At 41.2% G+C, this 21,166-nt stretch overlaps 1 protein-coding gene across 1 annotated transcript in view; it reads right to left on the bottom strand.

Moving 5' to 3' along the window:
* FAM171A2 (family with sequence similarity 171 member A2) overlaps positions 1–21,166 on the bottom strand; it is a 152,802-nt gene that overhangs the window by 53,560 nt on the left and 78,076 nt on the right. Inside the window, exons 3-4 of the mRNA XM_053699979.1 lie at positions 6,422–6,514; positions 3,876–4,040 (exon numbers count right to left, since the gene is read on the bottom strand). Coding sequence (XP_053555954.1) covers positions 3,876–4,040; positions 6,422–6,514 — 258 coding nt within the window. The remainder of the gene's footprint in view (positions 1–3,875; positions 4,041–6,421; positions 6,515–21,166) is intronic.

The raw sequence follows: 21,166 nt of genomic DNA, 5'->3' as shown, positions 1-21,166 counted from the left end.
AAATAATTTCAGTGAGAAACCTAAAATTGTGAAAAATGTAACTTTTTTTTTATTTGATCGTATTTGGCGGTGAAATGGTGGCATGAAATATACCAAAATGGGCCTAGATCAATACTTTTGGTTGTCTACTACACTACAGCTAAAATTACCCCAAAAAGCTCCCTACATGCTCCCTAATTAACCCCTTCACTGCTGGGCATAATACACGTGTGGTGCACAGTGGCATTTAACGGCCTTCTAATTACCAAAAAGCAATGCCAAAGCTATATATTTCTGCTATTCCTGAACAAAGGGGATCCCAGAGAAGCATTTACAACCATTTATGCCATAATTGCACAAGCTGTTTGTAAATAATTTCAGTGAGAAACCTAAAATTGTGAAAAATTTAAAGTTTTTTTTTATTTGATCGTATTTGGCAGTGAAATGGTGGCATGAAATATACCAAAATGGGCCTAGATCAATACTTTGGGTTGTCTACTACACTACACTACAGCTAAAATTACCCCAAAAACCTCCCTACATGCTCCCTAATTAACCCCTTCACTGCTGGGCATAATACACGTGTGGTGCGCAGTGGCATTTAAAGGCCTTCTAATTACCAAAAAGCAATGCCAAAGCTATATATTTCTGCTATTTCTGAACAAAGGGGATCCCAGAGAAGCATTTACAACCATTTATGCCATAATTGCACAAGCTGTTTGTAAATAATTTCAGTGAGAAACCTAAAATTGTGAAAAATTTAACGTTTGGTGCATCTCAAGAAGTGGAAAGGTAGGGAGCTGAGCTTGGTTGTTTGCATGCCTTTTACTGTGTATTCTGCATTCTGGGGGTGATTTCCATGCCAGCTCATGTGCTGTGCATGCCTGTTACAGCTCATCTGCTGTGCATGGCTGTTACAGCTCATCTGCTGTGCATGCCTGTTACAGCTCATCTGCTGTGCATGCCTGTTACAGCTCATCTGCTGTGCATGGCTGTTACAGCTCATCTGCTGTGCATGCCTGTTACAGCTCATCTGCTGTGCATGCCTGTTACAGCTCATCTGCTGTGCATGGCTGTTACAGCTCATCTGTTGTGCATGCCTGTTACAGCTCATCTGCTGTGCATGCCTGTTACAGCTCATCTGTTGTGCATGCCTGTTACAGCTCATCTGCTGTGCATGCCTGTTACAGCTCATCTGCTGTGCATGCCTGTTACAGCTCATCTGCTGTGCATGCCTGTTACAGCTCATCTGCTGTGCATGCCTTTTAGTGTGGTTTCCATGCCAGCTCATGTGCTGTGCATGCCTTTTTTGCATTGTGGGGTTGTTTTCCATGCCAGCTCATGTGGGTGTAAAGCATTTTTAATTTTTTTTGCATACTTAGGGACGGTGGTGTCATGGCACCCAAGAAAGCAGCGGAAGCTGGGAAGAGGAAGAAGGAGATGATTCTGCTTGAGGACAAGAAGGAAATCATCAGGAAGCATGAAGGAGGAATGCGATTGACTGACCTTGCCAAAGAGTATGGAAGGAGTGCATCCACAATCGGTACAATCCAAAAAATGAAAGAGAAGATTACTGGGAGAGATGCAGCCAAGGGAGTCACCCGGGTCTCCAAGCAACGGCCACCTGTTCTGGAGGAGGTCGAGAAGTTGCTCCTGCTCTGGATTGAACAGAAGCAGCGTGCAGGGGACTCAGTGACCAAGGCGATCATCTGCGAAAAAGCCAAGGCCTTGCATGCTGACCTCCTCAAACAACAGCCAGAAACGTCAGCAGATGCAGAAGGCTTCAAGGCCAGCAGGGGGTGGTTCGAAAGGTTCAAGAACAGATCTGGCATCCACAGTGTGGTCAGGCATGGAGAGGCTGCAAGTTCCGATGTTGCTGCAGCTGAAGATTTTGCTACGGAGTTCCTGGAAGTCATAGTTTCAGAGGGCTACCTTCCTCAGCAGGTCTTCAACTGCGACGAGACTGGACTCTTCTGGAAGAGGATGCCAAAGCGTACCTTCATCACAGAACAGGAGACCTCATTGCCTGGCCACAAGCCGATGAAGGACCGTCTTACCCTCCTGTTCTGCGCCAACCCCAGTGGGGACCTTAAGATCAAGCCCCTGCTTGTCTACCATTCAGAGACCCCACGGGCCTTCAAGAAACACAAGGTGAACAAGGAGCAGTTGAGCGTTTTGTGGCAGTCTAACCCAAAGGCTTGGGTCACACGCCTCTTGTTTGTGAAGTGGGTCAATGCGGTTTTTGGTCCTGCTGTGAAGAAGTACCTTGTGGATAATAACCTGCCACTCAAGGCCATGCTGCTCATGGACAATGCTCCTGCCCATCCTCCAGGCCTCGAGGAAGACTTGCTGGAGGACTTTAATTTCATCAAGGTCATGTTCCTTCCGCCTAACACCACCCCACTACTCCAGCCAATGGACCAGCAGGTCATCTCCAATTTTAAAAAAATCTACACAAGGGAGCTTTTCCAGCGATGCTTTGAGATGACAGATCGCTCAAGCCTCACCCTCCATGAATTTTGGAGAGAGCATTTTGACATTGTGAGCTGTCTGCAGATTATCACCATTGCCTGGGCCGGGGTCAGCCAGACAAACCTAAATTCTGCTTGGCGCAACCTTTGGCCAGACTGTGTTGTAAAACCTGCCTCCAGTGCTTCTGCACCTGCACCAGAGTCAACAGTGTTGGAGGAAATTGTTTCCTTGGGGAGGACCATGGGCCTGGAGGTGACTGAGGAGGATGTCTACGAGCTGGTGGAGGAACACAACCGTGACCTAACCACCGAGGAGCTGGTGGAATTGCAGAAGGAGTCGATGGAGGAGCAGATCGCATTTGAGGAGGAGGAGGAAATGAGTGAGGAACAGCTCTCTTCCACGGAACTCAAGGAGGCATGCCAAATGTGGGTAAACCTACAGACTTTTGTACAGCAGCACCACCCAGATAAGGCTCTAGCCCACAGACTTGTGAGCAGTTTTGACACAGACATCATGTCCCCTTTCCGAGGGATGCTTAAAAGGCGCCAGAGGCAGCAGACAATGGAAAGGTTCCTACAAAAACAGCCTAGACATGAAGAAGAACCTGCTTGTGTTAGTGCTGCCCAATTGCCCTCGTCCTCCTCATCTTCCAAACAGTGTTGAAATTGTTTTGCTATTTTCCATGTTTTCCCTGTTGACGTGTTATTTATGTACAGTACAGTTAAAGTGTACTGTACCATGTTACCAACAGTCTGCCATGTTTTAAAAGTTGATGTGTGATGTTTTAAAACATAAAGTTGGATGTTTGAAATATTATGTACAGTATTTATGCCTTTAAAGTGCACTTTATAAAGAGTTTTGAACAGATAAAATACTGTGTTTGACTTTTTTTTTTCTCACCTCCGGAACGCATTAATTGGTTTTCAATGCATTCCTATGGGAAACCGTGTTTCGGTTTACGAATTTTTCGAAATACGAAACGTCCCGGAGAACGGATTAATTTCGTAAACCGAGGTCCCACTGTATCTATAAAACAAGAAGTGGATGCATGTTTAATACATAAGCAGTATTGAAACAGGACAAAGAGAATAAATAGAGTGAAGGATCACGGTCACAGAACCAGTAAACTTTTGGGATAAAATGGAACGCTGTACAATATAAACATTTTATGTAGTCTCTCTCATAAGAATTTTTATTACCATTCGTTATGACTACATCTAGGTCTATGCTTATAATTGTAGTTTCAGTGTTGTATCATTTCTTCATGTTATTTCTGTTTGCATTTTTCAGCATAGCACTAACTAGTCTCTGTACTTATGTCTGTCATACATGTTAGTATACTATTTATTAATTATATTTTGTAAGCTTGCAGAGGAGTACAGATTATTCTGTATCCATATATCTAACCCCCCAGGTGTGCTCACCTCCATTACTGGAATCAGTCTCAGCCCCAATGAATGCTGGGAATCCTTTCATCTGGTGCAGATTGTTGGCACTTGTGAGCGATGAAGACAATTGGTTGTATGTGGAGGATCGTGGCAAACGTGCAGCTTTCCTTTGGAACTGGACCCAGGGCTGGCTCCGGACACCTGGAGATGCAGAAATAAGCATTCAAGTGGAAAGACTGTGAAGCGCCAATGTAGGGTGACGCAGTGAAACAAATATTAGGGGGGGGGGTAATGATGATCACAGTGAAACCAGAGACTATTGTAGCTAATACTTCTAGCGCTCCTGTTGGAAGTTTTTTGCATTAATCAGTTAATTAATGTTAATCAGTTATATGGCTCACTTACTGTGTGCGCATTATTATAGAGGTGTTTTCAAAACTAAGGCTCCCACAAATATTTGGATATGTTTAATCTGACAAGCCAGAAAGAGTAATTTCTGTTTCCATCACACACGTGAAGGCAGATGATTTACACAAAACCAATTGGATATCATCTTGATGTTATGGAACGTTGTCAAGGAACAGCTGTTTAAAGTTTGTTTCAACTTTCAAATAAAAAAAACCAAACAAGAAACTCCCACCCAAAAAAACAAACATTTTTAGATAAGAACTGGACTTGTTTGGGACAAAAATAAATGGTCAGATATACACTGTACGTGCTAACTTATCAAAGACAAGGCATGTCAGCCATTACATGCAAATCATCTGCATTCACTAATATACAAGAAATATCATAGCCCAAAGAAGAATTAGTGTTTGTCTTGGATACGCAACCTGACGTGAATATTGTCACGCACATTATACTAAACTCTAGGATTTACCAGCACTTAAAATAAAGGTGACCTTCATTTATGAGTTTTATAAAAAAACTGTGCAGAAGATACCTTTATTTTGCTACGGCTTCACTGCTAAACTAAGCGGCTCCGTCCGCCACAGCAAAAGTCTTTTTTTTCAATGAGGTGATGTTTCCACCTCTTAGTCAATAACTGTGCTAGTCGTACGGTAGTGTGCCATATGCTAGCACGGCTATTGGCTAAGAGGTGGAAACGTCACCTCATTGAAAAATATTTTTGCAGTGGGCGGACGGAGCCGCTTAGGCAAGCAGTGAAGGTTCCTTCTACACAGTTTTTTTAAGCTTGTGAATAAAGGTCACCTTTATTTTTAGTGCTGGTAAATGCTAGCGTTTGTACCATCACCTTAGCAATGTTGGAGTGCAATGTGTTAGTATAATGTGCGCAACAATATTCAGGTCAGGTTGCACAACCAAGACAAACAGGATTACTTTAGTGACCATCCTGGAGTAATTTGATGACCAGCAAACTACTTTAGAAGTAATTTGCACATCATCAGACATCATCAGGCATGTAAAGTCATTGGCTAAGGTAAAACATTCAGGCTGATGACTTCAGAATGATTAGTAGATTACGTTACTGATTACTTCACAAGCATGAACAGTCAGTGAAAGACTCTAGAGTCATCTCATTTAAATATTTCAGCCTTCAGATTTCTAGGAGGGCCCGCACTAAAACTGATGTTGTATAACACTTGAGCACTAAACCTGTGGAGGGCAAAAATTCCACTCAAGGAGTTAAGCTCTTTGCTATCTGCCTACCGTGTTTTTCAGTGCACAATAACTATCAGTAAAGGTTTATACCTGGTTTTCAGCAGGGATAACTATGGTATTTGCCATTACACACAAGTGCAACACTTAACGGACAACTTGTAATACAAGTACCCACTGAACATATAGGGCATGCTTTTTATGTATCAGGTGTAATAAAAATTATTTGGTTAAAAATGCTGCTTTAATTAAAATGTATTTTAACCAACAGTGACTAAAACCCGACCAGGTGTTATTGTTTCCTTTGAGTGCAAAATAACGCACTAAGCATCATTGATTGCACTGACCTTGTAATCTAGCCCTGTATATCACATACCATTTTATGCATTAGACCCACTTTTCAAATCGTTATTAATCATTACCATTGGTTACAGAATTTTATGGCGCTATATAAATAAATGATAATAATAATAATTGATTGATTACAATGCTATAATTTAATAATATGCAATAGTTATTTTTATATTTACCTTTCAATGCTATAATATTGACATTTATTATTTTTAACTAAATTAGTAAAAGAAAATAAAAAAATATATTTATGTATGGTTTATACTTCTGATAAAGCACATAGTAAGCTCTGCACGCCCTCTGTTGGTTGTTCAATGGACTGCTAATTTTATGGGTCCATATAAAGATTTTATGTTTATATGTGTGAGGGCGTGATAAATATATGTGTGCTCATTTATTTAAGAATAAGGAGGTACTTATATAATTGTGTGTATACAACCCCACACACAAATTATTTTTATTCTTATATAAATGTATGTAAATAAGAAAGCGGAGGAAAAGGAAGCTGGCTTGTATTTAAGGGCATGGGGTATGTGTAGCTATGGGGGTTTTAAATGCATGTATACACACTGACACTATGTATATGTTTTTATATGAATAGAAATACTTACCTGGTGAGCCAAGCAAAATCTGTACAATATCTTCATACAAGATGAGAGTTGCTGGTCGCTCCGGTACCAGATACAAACTAACTGATGCATACACTGTTGGAGAGAGACAGAGCAAAATCAGGGATAGAGAAAGAAAAGTGTGATAAAGATAGGTATGATGGGAGAGAGGGAGAAATGCCCACAAAAAAGAAAATATGTATTAATTAAAGAGTAAAGAGACAGATGGTTTTGCAGGCGAGTGACGGCAGGGGAAATGGGTGAATGTGAGGAGACTAAACTGAAAAAACACAGGAAAAGGAGAATGTGAGTAAAATGTTTGATTAACATAAAGGTGAGAGGCAGGTATATGGTTACCACCAAATAATGGATAAGACAGATTAAATTAGCCTTCCTTATAGATACTGTTGCCAGATCACCAAATCACTATGTTACAGCAATTGATTAAATGAGTTTGACATATTTTTCAAACTTGTCAACCTCATTCAAAAACTGTACTGCACCACAAACACACACATAAATAAAAAGCAGAGCGTACTTTTGTGCTAGGACTGTCCCCCTAAGGAGATATTAATCCTTGATTCTATACAGATAAAATGAGTCACACTGTGACCCTGTCTTCTTGCGTTATCATACATGTATAAAATATGAAACAATCTTACCAGAATCTACGCTGTGGAACGGGAACACGGCCTTTCAAGTGTGACAGATAGTAGCATCTCTTCTGATATGGACTTGAGTGAAGAAAGCAGGCAGCGAAACTCATCAACGCTGATTGCCTATGGAGCTGTTAATATGAGTCGGGATGGTTTCGCAGAAAGACTCTACCTGCATCTCCAGACTCTAACTTTCATCCATGCTCTAACTGAGAGGCTGACAGGACTACTTAAAACTCCAGTCCCATCTCAAAGAGAACTACCCTCCATAAGAGACTACTCCAAAATCTTCTAACACTTCTCTGCCAACCTCCTATGACGAAAGGCAAAGAATGATTGGAGTTATGAGGAAGTGGGAGGAGTATTTAAGCCTTTGGCTGGGGTTTCTTTGCCTCCTCCTGGTGGCCAGGTTCAGTATTTCCCACAAGTAAGGAATGCAGCTGTGGACTTATCCCATATTAAGATGGAAAGTACATATTATATTATTTTGTATTCTCTATCTGAATAATGAAAGAAAAATGTTGGGTTCCATGTCCCTTTAAGCTAAGCAAGACAGAAATGTTTGTGTCGCTGTTATGTAAATATTTGTCCCCAGCAGAAGATGGTTTTTCTTTGATGCGCTTCTAAGAGATGTTATTTCTGCACTTTGATAACAAAAGCTCATTAAGGATTGCAGTGTGTACCTGGGGGCTCCGCTCTATGTATATGAGAAGAACTTACACATCACCAGCTTCAGCACAATAACACTTTGTGCACTCACTGGATAGCATTGTATATCAGGACAACTTAAATTCCCATTTCCCCTGTATTCAACTCTCAGCTGTTCACACAGAATTGTTGCCAATGTTTTGTGCATGCTCATCTGAACATTCGTTTCATTTCAATGAAGAGTTTGAGCTTTAAAAAAATAAAAATAAACTTTTACTGAATAGATAGAACAGGCTAGTAAAGGATCATAAAATAAGTAGAATTGCATTAACTACAGAATAAAAAGACAAGACAATAGCAATTTTACATGGCCAGTAGTTTTTTCTGAGAAATTATAAATTTGCTTTAATTTGCCGGCCCCTTGTATCATGTGACAGCCATCAGCCAATAACAGACTCATATATGTATATATGCTGTGTACTGTTGCACATGCTCAATAGTAGCTGGTGTCTCAGATAGAGAGCACATAAAAGCAATATGCACAGTTTGATAATGGAAGAAAACTGTAAAGTCTGCATTTTCTATCTGAATCATGAAAGTTTAATCTTGACTTTAGTGTTCCTTAAAAAAAATTCTAGTTTGCTTCTATTAAAATTGTTTGCTTTGGAGCCCCATCGTTTTAGGTCTGCCTAATACGGAAGTTAAGAAGAAGCGGTCGTAAGACTACTGCTCCCTAACTTCTCCGCCACCACTGAAATCATCCCTATCCGATCGGGATGATTGACGGCCCCTGCTAGCGGCAGATTGGCCGCCAGTGAGCAGGGGGTGGCTGGCATTGCACAAGCATTTCACCAGAGTGCTTAAGACACATGCAAGCTCCTGAAAAGGAAATTGGGGAAAATAAATCTTAGTTTTTTTTAAATAAAATGTTGTATTGGAATCATGGAAGTTTCATTTGGACTTTACTGTCTCTTTGAAATTCTCCTTTAATGATAAAATTACACAAAACAATTTGAAATTGTTAACTGCTCATCATCAATTAATAATCAAACAATACATTCAAAGGCATTAGGCTGACATTAATATTTAATTAATAAGCTGTCATGTTTTTCTTTTGCTTCAGACACAAATCATTTGCTTCTCTCATTGTCCATGAAAAGAACCATGAAAATCTCACAAATGTTTCGGGCGTGTTTAAAGTGATGGTAAACTCTCCCCTTTATAAAATAAGATCCGGAATGTTAGTGATATTTTAGATAGCGTTTAAAGGGACACTGAACCCATTTTTTTACTTTTGTGATTCAGATAGAGCATGCCATTTTAAGCAACTTTCTAATTTACTCCTATTATCAATGTTTCTTCGTTCTCTTGCTATCTTTATTTGAAAAAGAAAGTCCAGAACCATGGACAGCACTTGTTTATTGGTAGATGAATTTATCCACCAATCGGCAAGAACAACCCAGGTTTTTCACAAAAAATGGGCCGGCATCTAAACTTACATTCTTGCTTTTCAAATAAAGATACAAAGAGAATGAAGAACATTTGATAATAGGAGTAAATTAGAAAGTTGCTTAAAATTGCATGCTCTATCTTAATCACAAAAGAAAAAATTTGGGTTCAGTGTCCCTTTAATTCATCAGTTTTAACGGAGAAGCACTAAAACGTACTTTTTAATATAGATATAAAATTCAAATACCCCGTGGTTCGCCACCAGCTTCAAAAGTGAATTTTTCTGTGAGTTAACGGTTTGAATTTTTGTCCAATCAGCGCTCCCCCATATGACACTTTTATTGTTGCTAGAGCGCTGATTGGACAACAAGTCAAAGTGTTAGCTCACAGCGCGGGGTATTTGAATTTTATATCTCTATTAAAAAGTAAGTTATAGCGGAACTTCATTACAACTGATTAATTAAACTTCATCTAGAATATCACTAACATTCCAGATCTGTTTTTAAAAAGGGGCTCTTACACATTAACATTTTAATAGAAATGATACCTGATAAAACTCTATAGGTTGCTAGGGCAGCATCTTTTACAAGAGGACTTATTCATGTGGCTCCACAGAGCTGGACACTCCACATTGGAGCCTACTTATCAAGCAGTCAACTGTGCTGCATTCGCCGGCACCAATACGCTTGCCTGACATCGCCTAACTTCGCTGCCGCGGACCTGAATATGTTCTCCATATTTAACAAAAAAGCTGTCAAAAAGCCGCGCACCAAGTACGGGGCAATGAGCAGCGGACTGTTGTTAACTAACAGTCATCGATCTTGCTGCTATTCGGCTTTTTCCCAGCTTTATTTATACCCTGTCACTAAACACTGCCACTATACTAAACTGTTTAACCCCTATACCGCCGCTCCCGGACCCCGCCGCAACTAAATAAAGTTATTAACCCCTAAACCGCCGCTACCGGAGTCCACCTCCACCTGCATTATGTTAATACCCACTAATCTGCTGCCCCCTACACCGCCGCCACCTACATTATACGTATTAACCCCTAATCTGCCACCCCCTATACCGCCGCCACCTACATAAAGTTATTAACCCCTATTCCTCCGCTCCCGGAGCCCACCGCAACTAAAGTTATTAACCCCTAAACCGCCAGCCCTCCAAATCGCCATAAACTAAATTAACCTATTAACCCCTAAACCTAACAACCCGCTAACTTTATATTAAATATTAACTCATCCCTATCTTAACCTTACCTTTAAAATTACATTAAACTATATTAAACTAATAATTAATCTACCCTATTATAATAAAATTACATTAAACTATATTAAATTAATAATTAACCTACCCTAACTATTATAATAAAATTACATTAAACTATATTAAAATAAAATTAATCTAACCTAACTTTTCAACTAAAATTACATTAAACTACAAATTAAATTAACTATATTATATATTTAAAAACCTAACCCTACTCAAATAATTTAAATCTACACTAAAAAACTAACAACTAAGTTACAAAAAATAACAAACACTAAGTTACACAAAAAAATAAACATTAAGTTACAAAAAATAAAAAAGAAATTATCAAAGATTTAAACTAATTACACCTAATCTAAGGGCCCTATGAAAATAAAAAAGCTCCCCCAAAATAAAAAAAAAACCCTAACCTACAATAAACTACAAATAGCCCTTAAAAGGGCCTTTTGCAGGGCATTGCCCCAAAGAAATCAACTCTTTTACCTATAAAAAAAAAATACAAATACACCCCAACAGTAAAACCCACCACCACACAACCAACCCCCCAAATAAAAACCTAATCTAAAAAAACTAAGCTCCCCATTGCCCTGAAAAGGGCATTTAGCTCTATTGCTTTTTTATTTTCATAGGGCCCATAGATTAGGTGTAATAAATTTAAATCTTTGATAATTTATTTTTTATTTTTTGTAACCTAATGTTTATTTTTTTGTGTAACTTAGTGTTTGTTATTTTTTGTAACTTAGTTGTTAGTTTTTTGTAACTTTGTAATTTTTAAGGCGTAGATTTTAATTATTTGAGTAGGGTTAGGTGTTTAAATATATAATATAGTTAATTTAATTTGTAGTTTAATGTAATTTTAGTATAAAAGTTAGGGTAGGTTAATTATTAATATAATATAGTATATTCTAATTTTAGTATAATAGTTAGGGTAGATTAAATTAATTAGTTTAATATAGTTTAATATAATTTTAGTATAACAGTTAGGGTAGATTAATTAATAGTTTAATATAACTATATTATATATTATTATATATAATTTGAATCTAAAGGTAAGTTTAAATGTATTATAAGATAGGGATAAGTTAATATTTAATATAAAGTTAGCAGGTTGTTAGGTTTAGGGATTAATAGTTTAATTTAGTTTATGGCGATGTGGGGGGCTGGCGGTTTAGAGGTTAATAGGTTAATCAAGTGGTAGTGATGTGGGAGGCCAGGGGTTTAGGGGTTAATAACTTGATTTAGTTGCGGTGGGCTCCGGGAGCGGCGGGATAGGGGTTAATAACTTTATGTAGGTTGCGGCGTCGGGAGCGGCAGATTAGGGGTTAATAACTTATTTAGGTGGCGGCAGTGTCGGGGCGGCAGATTAGGGGTTAATAAGTATAATGTAGGTGGCGGCGGTGTAGGGGACGGCAGATTAGGGATGTTTAGACTCGGGGTACATGTTAGGGTGTTAGGTGTAAACATAACTTTTATTCTCCCATAGGAATCAATGGAATTTCAGGCAGCAGCGAACATGAGCTTTTGCTGCTTTCAGACTCCCATTGATTCCTATGGCATCCGCCGCCTCCAGGACGGCGGATTGAAAACCAGGTACGCTGGGCCGGAATAGTGGCGAGCGTATCTGGTAGATTTTTGTTAACTTGCAAAAGTAGTCAGATAGTGCCGAATTTGCATTCGGAACATCTGTAGTGACGTAAGCATCGATCTGTGTCGGACTGAAACCGGCGGATCGTATGTTACGTCACAAATTTCTACTTTTGCCGGTCTGTAGCCTTTGATAACTAAGGCGAATCAAGCTCTCCACAATTACGCTGCGGAATTCCAGTGTATTTGCGGCTGACGGCTTGATAAATAGGCCTCATTGTCTCTATGCAGCATCTGAACTTTCTTTACCTCACTGATTTATAACCTAAGGGCTTACACATACAGCAATTTTCCTACATTTGCTTTGCTATGTTGTCTTAACTTTCTCTTACCCTGGAAACCTGTGCAGAATGTAATACTTAAAGGGACAGTATACACTAATTTTCATATAACTGCATGTAATAGACACTACTATAAAGAATAAGATGCACAGATACTGATATAAAAATCCAGTATAAAACCGTTTAAAAACTTACTTAGAAGCTCTCAGTTTAGCTCTATTGAAAAGGTAGCTGGAAAGCCCACTGCAAGTGGAAAATAAGACACTCCCCCCTCCCCCTTCTTTTGCATATAAAAAGACCCTTTACACAAACAGGAATTATATAGTTTGTTTTGTTCTTTTGGTATACTTTATTGAAAAGAATACCTAGGTAGGCTCAGAAGTTACTGATTGGAGACTGCACGACTATGCCTTATGTTATTGGCTCACCAAATGTGTTCAGCAAGCTCCCAGTAGTGCATCACTGCTTCTTCAACAAAACATACCAAGAGAATGAAACTATTCAGTCAGTAAGGCTCCAGGTAAATGTAATGGCTTCTTTAAAAAAAATCCTTATCTAAACCCTGTTTCTTACAACACCAACACACTTGCTCTCTCTCTCTCTCTCTCACACACACACACACACATACACACAGGAACTCGCACTCTAGTGCAATTACACACACACAGGAACAAACACACTCTAGTGCACTTACACACACGCAGGAACAAACACACTCTAGTGCACTTACACACACACAGGAACAAACACACTCTAGTGCACTTACACACACGCAGGAACAAACACACACTAGTGCACTTACACACACGCAGGAACAAACACACTCTAGTGCACTTACACACACACAGGAACAAACACACTCTAGTGCACTTACACACACGCAGGAACAAACACACTCTAGTGCACTTACACACACGCAGGAACAAACACACTCTAGTGCACTTACACACACACAGGAACAAACACATACACAGGAACACACACACTAGTGCAATTACACGCACACCGGAACAAACACACTCTAGTGCACTTACACACACACAGGAACAAACACACACTGTAGTGCACTTACACACACACAGGAACAAACACACACTCTATTGCAATTACACACACGCAGGAACAAACACACTCTATTGCACTTACATACACACAGGAACAAACACACTCTAGTGCACTTACACACACACAGGAACAAACACACACTCTAGTACACTTACACACACACAGGAACAAATACACACTAGTGCACTTACACACACACAGGAACAAACACACACTCTAGTGCAATTACACACACGCAGGAACAAACACACTCTAGTGCACTTACATACACACAGGAACACACACACTCTAGTGCACTTACACACACACAGGAACAAACACACTCTAGTGCACTTACACACACATAGGAACAAACACACTCTAGTGCACTTACACACACATAGGAACAAAACCACTCTAGTGCACTTTCACACACACAGGAACAAACACACACTAGTGCACTTACACACACACAGGAACAAACACACTCTAGTGCACTTACACACACGCAGGAACAAACACACTCTAGTGCACTTACACACACAGGAACCAAAACACTCTAGTGCACTTACACACACACAGGAACAAACACACTATAGTGCACTTACACACACACACAGGAACAAACACACACTAGTGCACTTACACACACACATGAACAAACTCACACTCTAGTGAACTTAAACACACAAAGGAACAAACACACTCTAGTGCAATTACACACACGCAGGAACAAACACACTCTAGTGCACTTACATACACACAGGAACAAACACACTCTAGTGCACTTACACACACACAGGAACAAACACACACTCTAGTGCACTTACACACACACAGGAACAAACACACTCTAGTGCACTTACACACACACAGGAACAAACACACACTAGTGCACTTACACACACATAGGAACAAACACACTCTAGTGCACTTACACACACATAGGAACAAAACCACTCTAGTGCACTTTCACACACACAGGAACAAACACACACTAGTGCACTTACACACACGCAGGAACAAACACACTCTAGTGCACTTACACACACAGGAACCAAAACACTCTAGTGCACTTACACACACACAGGAACAAACACACTATAGTGCACTTACACACACACACAGGAACAAACACACACTAGTGCACTTACACACACACATGAACAAACTCACACTCTAGTGAACTTAAACACACAAAGGAACAAACACACTCTAGTGCAATTACACACACGCAGGAACAAACACACTCTAGTGCACTTACATACACACAGGAACAAACACACTCTAGTGCACTTACACACACACAGGAACAAACACACACTCTAGTGCACTTACACACACACAGGAACAAACACACTCTAGTGCACTTACACACACACAGGAACAAACACACACTAGTGCACTTACACACACACAGGAACAAACACACTCTAGTGCACTTACACAAACACAGGAACAAACTCACACTCTAGTGCACTTACACACACACAGGAAGAAACACACTCTAGTGCACTTACACACACACACAGGAACAAACTCACACTCTAGTGCACTTACACACACACAGGAACAAACACACTCTAGTGCACTTACACACACACAGGAACAAATACACACTCTAGTGCACTTACACACACACAGGAACAAACACACACTCTAGTGCAATTACACATACACAGGAACAAACATACACTCTCTTTCTGACCACCACCTCCTCACTTGTACCATCACCTCCCTCCCTACAACTTACAACTCTTCCTCCTTCTACCCCCCACACTAAACTTCACAGAAGAAATAAGTCATTAGATCAGCAACAGCTCGCTAGCTCTCTCGAACCTCTTCTCTCTTCCATCTCCTCCTTTTCCTGTCCTGATGAATCCATCTTCCACTATAACTCCACCCTTACATCAGTCCTTGATAACCTGGCCCCACCTACCATAGCTCGGAAAACATACACTCATCCTGAGCCCTGGCATACTCCTCTGACACGGTACCTACGCAGATGTTCCCGTACTGCTGAGCGACACTGGAGGAAATCTCGAAGTTCTGCTGACTTCTTCACTATAAGTTCATCTTGAACTCTTACTATTCTTAATCTATATAAGCAACATTACTTCTCTACTCTTATCTCTACTCTTTCTTCAAACCCAAAACGTCTGTTCTCCACATTCAATACTCTTCTTCGCCCACCCCCACCTCCCACCACAACTTCTCTCTCAGCCCAAGATTTTGCCAGCTACTTCAACAACAAAATCGACTCCATCAGAACTGAAATCAGCTCTCAACATACTACCGGTCTCCCACCCCCTCAAAAGCTCACAATCATCCAAAACCCGCATAGTCAAAATTTTAGCTCTTTTGCCCCTGTTACAGAGGATGAAGTTTCTGCCCTTATACTATCCTCTCACCTCACTACCTGTCCCCTCGACCCCATCCCCTCATAACTACTCCCCTCCCTCTCTTCTACCCTTACCCCTATACTCACACAAATCTTCAACCTCTCCCTCAGCACTGGTATATTTCCCACATCTCTTAAACATGCATTAGTCACACCTATCCTTCTCTCGATCCAACCTCCCCATCCAACTACCGCCCTATTTCCCTACTACCTCTTGCCTGAAAGCTTCTTGAAAAGCTAGTATATGCACGTCTATCCCATTTCCTTACATTAAACTCCCTCCTTGACCCACTGCAATCTGGATTTCGCCCCTTCACTTAACGGAGACAGCAATTGTTAAGGTTACCAACGACCTACTTACAGCAAAATCAAAAGGCCACTTCTCTCTACTTATCCTCCATGATCTGTCTGCAGCCTTTGACACTGTCGACCACCCTCTTTTGCTCTATACCCTCCAATCCTTCGGCATCTGTGACACAGCTCTCTCTTGGTTCTATTCCTATTTGTCTAACCGTACCTTTAGTGTAGCCTTCTCTGTGGTATCCTCTTCCCCGTTACCTCTTTCTGTTGGGGTAGCGCAAGGCTCTGTCCTCGGTCCCCTTCTCTTCTCAATCTACACGTCCTCACTAGGTTCCTTAAAAAAGTCCCACAGGTTTCATTATCATTTGTTTGCCGACGATACACAAATCTACCTCTCTGCACCAGAATTATCTCCTTCCTTGCTAACCCGTATCACTAACTGTCTCTCTCATATCTCATCTTGGATGTCCTCTCACTACCTCAAGCTAAATCTCTCCAAAACTGAGCATCTTATTTTCCCCCTTTCTTCAAAAATCTCCACCCCCATGTCTCTATAACTGTTGACAACTCCATCATTACCCCAACCTCACATGCCCGATGTCTTGGGGTCACATTTGACTCAGATCTTTCTTTCACTCCTCACATTCAGTCCTTGGCTAAAGCCTGCCGCTTCCACCTTAAAAACATTGCGAACATTAGACATTTCCTTACACAAGACACAACAAAGATTTTAATCCACTCCCTCATCCTTTCCCGCCTCGACTACTGCAACTCTATCTTCTCTGGTCTCCATAGCTGCCACCTAGCTCCTTTGCAATCCATAATGAATGCCTCTGCCAGGCTCATCTTCCTTGCACGTCGCTCTTCATCTGCCGCACCTCTCTGCCAAGCCCTTCACTGGCTTCCTCTAGCCCCCAGGATTAAACACAAAATTCTCACTCTGACACACAAAGCCCTCAATTGCATTGCTCCCCCCTACATCTCAGACCTTGTCTCCAGATACTCGCCCTCCCGCCCCCTTTGCTTCGCTCATGATCTCCTACTCTCCTCCTCTCTTGTTACCTCCTCACATTCCCGTCTATAAGATTTCTCAAGACTGGCTCCCATCTTATGGAATTCTCTGTCTTGCTCCACAAGAATCTCCCCTAGTTTAAAAAGCTTTATCTCCACTGCTATTCCCTTAAACCCCATAGCATGTAAGCCTATGAGCCCAGCTGTTTGTAGTCCACCTTCATAAGAGCCGACTACAACAGTGCAACTCTCGGCAGGACCCTTCACCTATTTAATCCATGTAATCACTTTTATATACCACCCATGTTCATAGCGCTGCAGAACCTGTTGGCGCTCTACAGATACCTGATAATAATAATAACACTCTAGTGCACTTACACACACAGGAACCAAACCACTCCAGTGCACTTACACACACACAGGAACAAACACACACTAGTGCACTTACACACACACAGGAACAAACACACTCTAGTGCACTTACACACACACAGGAACAAACTCACACTCTAGTGCACTTACACACACACAGGAATAAACACACTCTAGTGCAATTACACACACACAGGAACAAACACACTCTAGTGCACTTACACACACACAGGAACAAACACACTCTAGTGCACTTACACACACACACAGGAACAAACACACTCTAGTGCACTTACACACACACAGGAATAAACACACACTCTAGTGCAATTACACATACACAGGAACAAACACACACTCTCTTTCTGACCACCACCTCCTCACTTGTACCATCACCTCCTTACCTACAACTTACAATTCTTCCTCCTTCTACCCCCACACTAAACTTCACAGAAGAAATAAGTCATTAGATCAGCAACAGCTCGCTAGCTCTCTCGAACCTCTTCTCTCTTCCATCCCCTCCTTTTCCTGTCCTGATGAATCCATCTTCCACTATAACTCCACCCTTACATCAGTCCTTGATAACCTGGCCCCACCTACCACAGCTCGGAAAACATACACTCATCCTCAGCCCTGGCATACTCCTCTGACACAGTACCTACGCAGATGTTCCCGTACTGCTAAGCGACACTGGAGGAAATCTCAGAGTTCTGCTGACTTTCTTCACTATAAGTTCATCTTGAACTCTTACTATTCTTAATCTATATAAGCAACATTACTTCTCTACTCTTATCTCTACTCTTTCTTCAAACCCAAAACGTCTGTTCTCCACATTCAATACTCTTCTCCTCCCACCACAACTTCTCTCTCAGCCCAAGATTTTGCCAGCTACTTCAACAACAAAATCGACTCCATCAGAACTGAAATCAGCTCTCAACATACTACCGGTCTCCCAACCCCTCAAAAGCTCACAATCACCCAAAACCTGCATAGTCAAAATTTTAGCTCTTTTGCCCCTGTTACAGAGGATGAGGTTTCTGCCCTTATACTATCCTCTCACCTCACTACCTGTCCCCTCGACCCCATCCCCTCATAACTACTCCCATCCCTCTCTTCTACCCTTACCCCTATACTCACACACATCTTCAACCTCTCCCTCAGCACTGGTATAGTTCCCACATCTCTTAAACATGCATTAGTCACACCTATCCTTCTCTCGATCCAACCTCCAATCCAACTACCGCCCTATTTCCCTACTACCTCTTGCCTCAAAGCTTCTTGAAAAGCTAGTATATGCACGTCTATCCCATTTCCTTACATTAAACTCCCTCCTTGACCCACTGCAATCTGGATTTTGCCCCCTTCACTTAACTGAGACAGCAATTGTTAAGGTTACCAACCACCTACTTACAGCAAAATCAAAAGGCCACTTCTCTCTACTTATCCGCCATGATCTGTCTGCAGCCTTTGACACTGTCAACCACCCTCTTTTGCTCTATACCCTCCAATCCTTCGGCATCTGTGACACAGCTCTCTCTTGGTTCTATTCCTATTCATCTAACCGTACCTTTAGTGTAGCCTTCTCTGGGGTATCCTCTTCCCCGTTACCTCTTTCTGTTGGGGTAGCGCAAGGCTCTGTCCTCGGTCCCCTTCTCTTCTCAATCTACACGTCCTCACTAGGTTCCTTAAAAAAGTCCCACGGGTTTCATTATCATTTGTTTGCCGACGATACACAAATCTACCTCTCTGCACCAGAATTATCTCCTTCCTTGCTAACCCGTATAACTAACTGTCTCTCTCATATCTCATTTTGGATGTCCTCTCACTACCTCAAGCTAAATCTCTCCAAAACTGAGCACCTTATTTTCCCCCTTTCTTCAAAAATCTCCACCCCCCATGTCTCTATAACTGTTGACAACTCCATCATTACCCCAACCACACATGCCCGATGTCTTGGGGTCACACTTGACTGAGATCTTTCTTTCACTCCTCACATTCAGTCCTTGGCTAAAGCCTGCCGCTTCCACCTTAAAAACATTGCGAACATTAGACATTTCCTTACACAAAACACAACAAAGATTTTAATCCACTCTCTCATCCTTTCCCGCCTCGACTACTGCAACTCTATCTTCTCTGGTCTCCCTAGCTGCCGCCTAGCTCCTTTGCAATCCATAATGAATGCCTCTGCCAGGCTCATCTTCCTTGCACGTCGCTCTTCATCTGCCGCACCTCTCTGCCAAGCCCTTCACTGGCTTCCTCTAGCCTCCAGGATTAAACACAAAATTCTCACTCTGACACACAAAGCCCTCAATTGCATTGCTCCCCCCTACATCTCAGACCTTTTCTCTAGATACTCGCCCTCCCGCCCCCTTCACTTCGCTCATGATCTCCTACTCTCCTCCTCTCTTGTTACCTCCTCACATTCCCGTCTATAAGATTTCTCAAGACTGGCTCCCATCTTATGGAACTCTCTGCCTCGCTCCACAAGAATCTCCCTAGATTTAAAAGCTTTATCTCCACTGCTATTCCCTTAAACCCCATAGCATGTAAGCCTATGAGCCCAGCTGTTTGTAGTCCACCTTCATAAGAGCCGACTACAACAGTGCAACTCTCGGCAGGACCCTTAACCTATTTAATCCTTGTAATCACTTTTATATACTACCCATGTTCATAGCGCTGCGGAACCTGTTGGCGCTCTACAAATACCTGATAATAATAATAACACTCTAGTGCACTTACACACACACAGGAACAAACACACATTCTAGTGCACTTACACACACACACAGGAACAAACTCACACTCTAGTGCAATTACACACACACAAGAACAAACTCACACTCTAGTGCACTTACACACACGCAGGAACACATACTCTAGTGCACTTACACACACGCAGGAACAAACACACTCTAGTGCACTTACACACACGCAGGAACAAACTCACACTCTAGTGCACTTACACACACACAGGAACAAACACACACTCTAGTGCACTTACACACACAGGAACAAGCACACTCTAGTGCACTTACACACACACAGGAACAAACTCACAGTCTTGTGCACTTACACACACATAGGAACAAATTCACACTCTTGTGCTTTTACACACACACAGGAACAAATGCACACTCTTGTGCTTTTACACACACACAGGAACAAACTCACACTCTTGTGCTTTTACACACACACAGGAACAAACTCACACTCTTGTGCTTTTACAGACACACAGTCCTCTGAGGAAGGGGGTCCTCTGAGAAAGCGTTGTGAGACGCGCGTCAGGGGTCACCAGGAGAAGCTCTGTCTCTCCTACATTTAATTAGCTTATCGGAATGATTTAACTTATATCCAATATATATTAGCATAATTTGACTCTCAGCAGTTCAGATTATGAGTGTAATATTAAAGTAGCCCCTGGATTGAAGGGGCTTAGCAGATAATTTTTTATTCTTCGGTCTGCTTCAGCAGTCATTTTACTTACTTAAGATAATCGCATATTGACTAATCTTTCTGGTTTAAGTGTTTTTAATATCAGCCAACGTTGTTTGTATCAATGAATGTCTTTGTAAACAATAAAGATTAAGTATGAATGTAATTATATAGCATTTTTGCTGACACTTTGTTAAAGCAGTATCATATTATTCACTACACAGAGAAGAGCAATCTTTTT

The sequence above is a fragment of the Bombina bombina genome, chromosome 1, assembly GCF_027579735.1.
Source record: "Bombina bombina isolate aBomBom1 chromosome 1, aBomBom1.pri, whole genome shotgun sequence".
NCBI lineage: Eukaryota > Metazoa > Chordata > Amphibia > Anura > Bombinatoridae > Bombina > Bombina bombina.
This window is presented reverse-complemented; position numbering and strand designations above follow the sequence as displayed.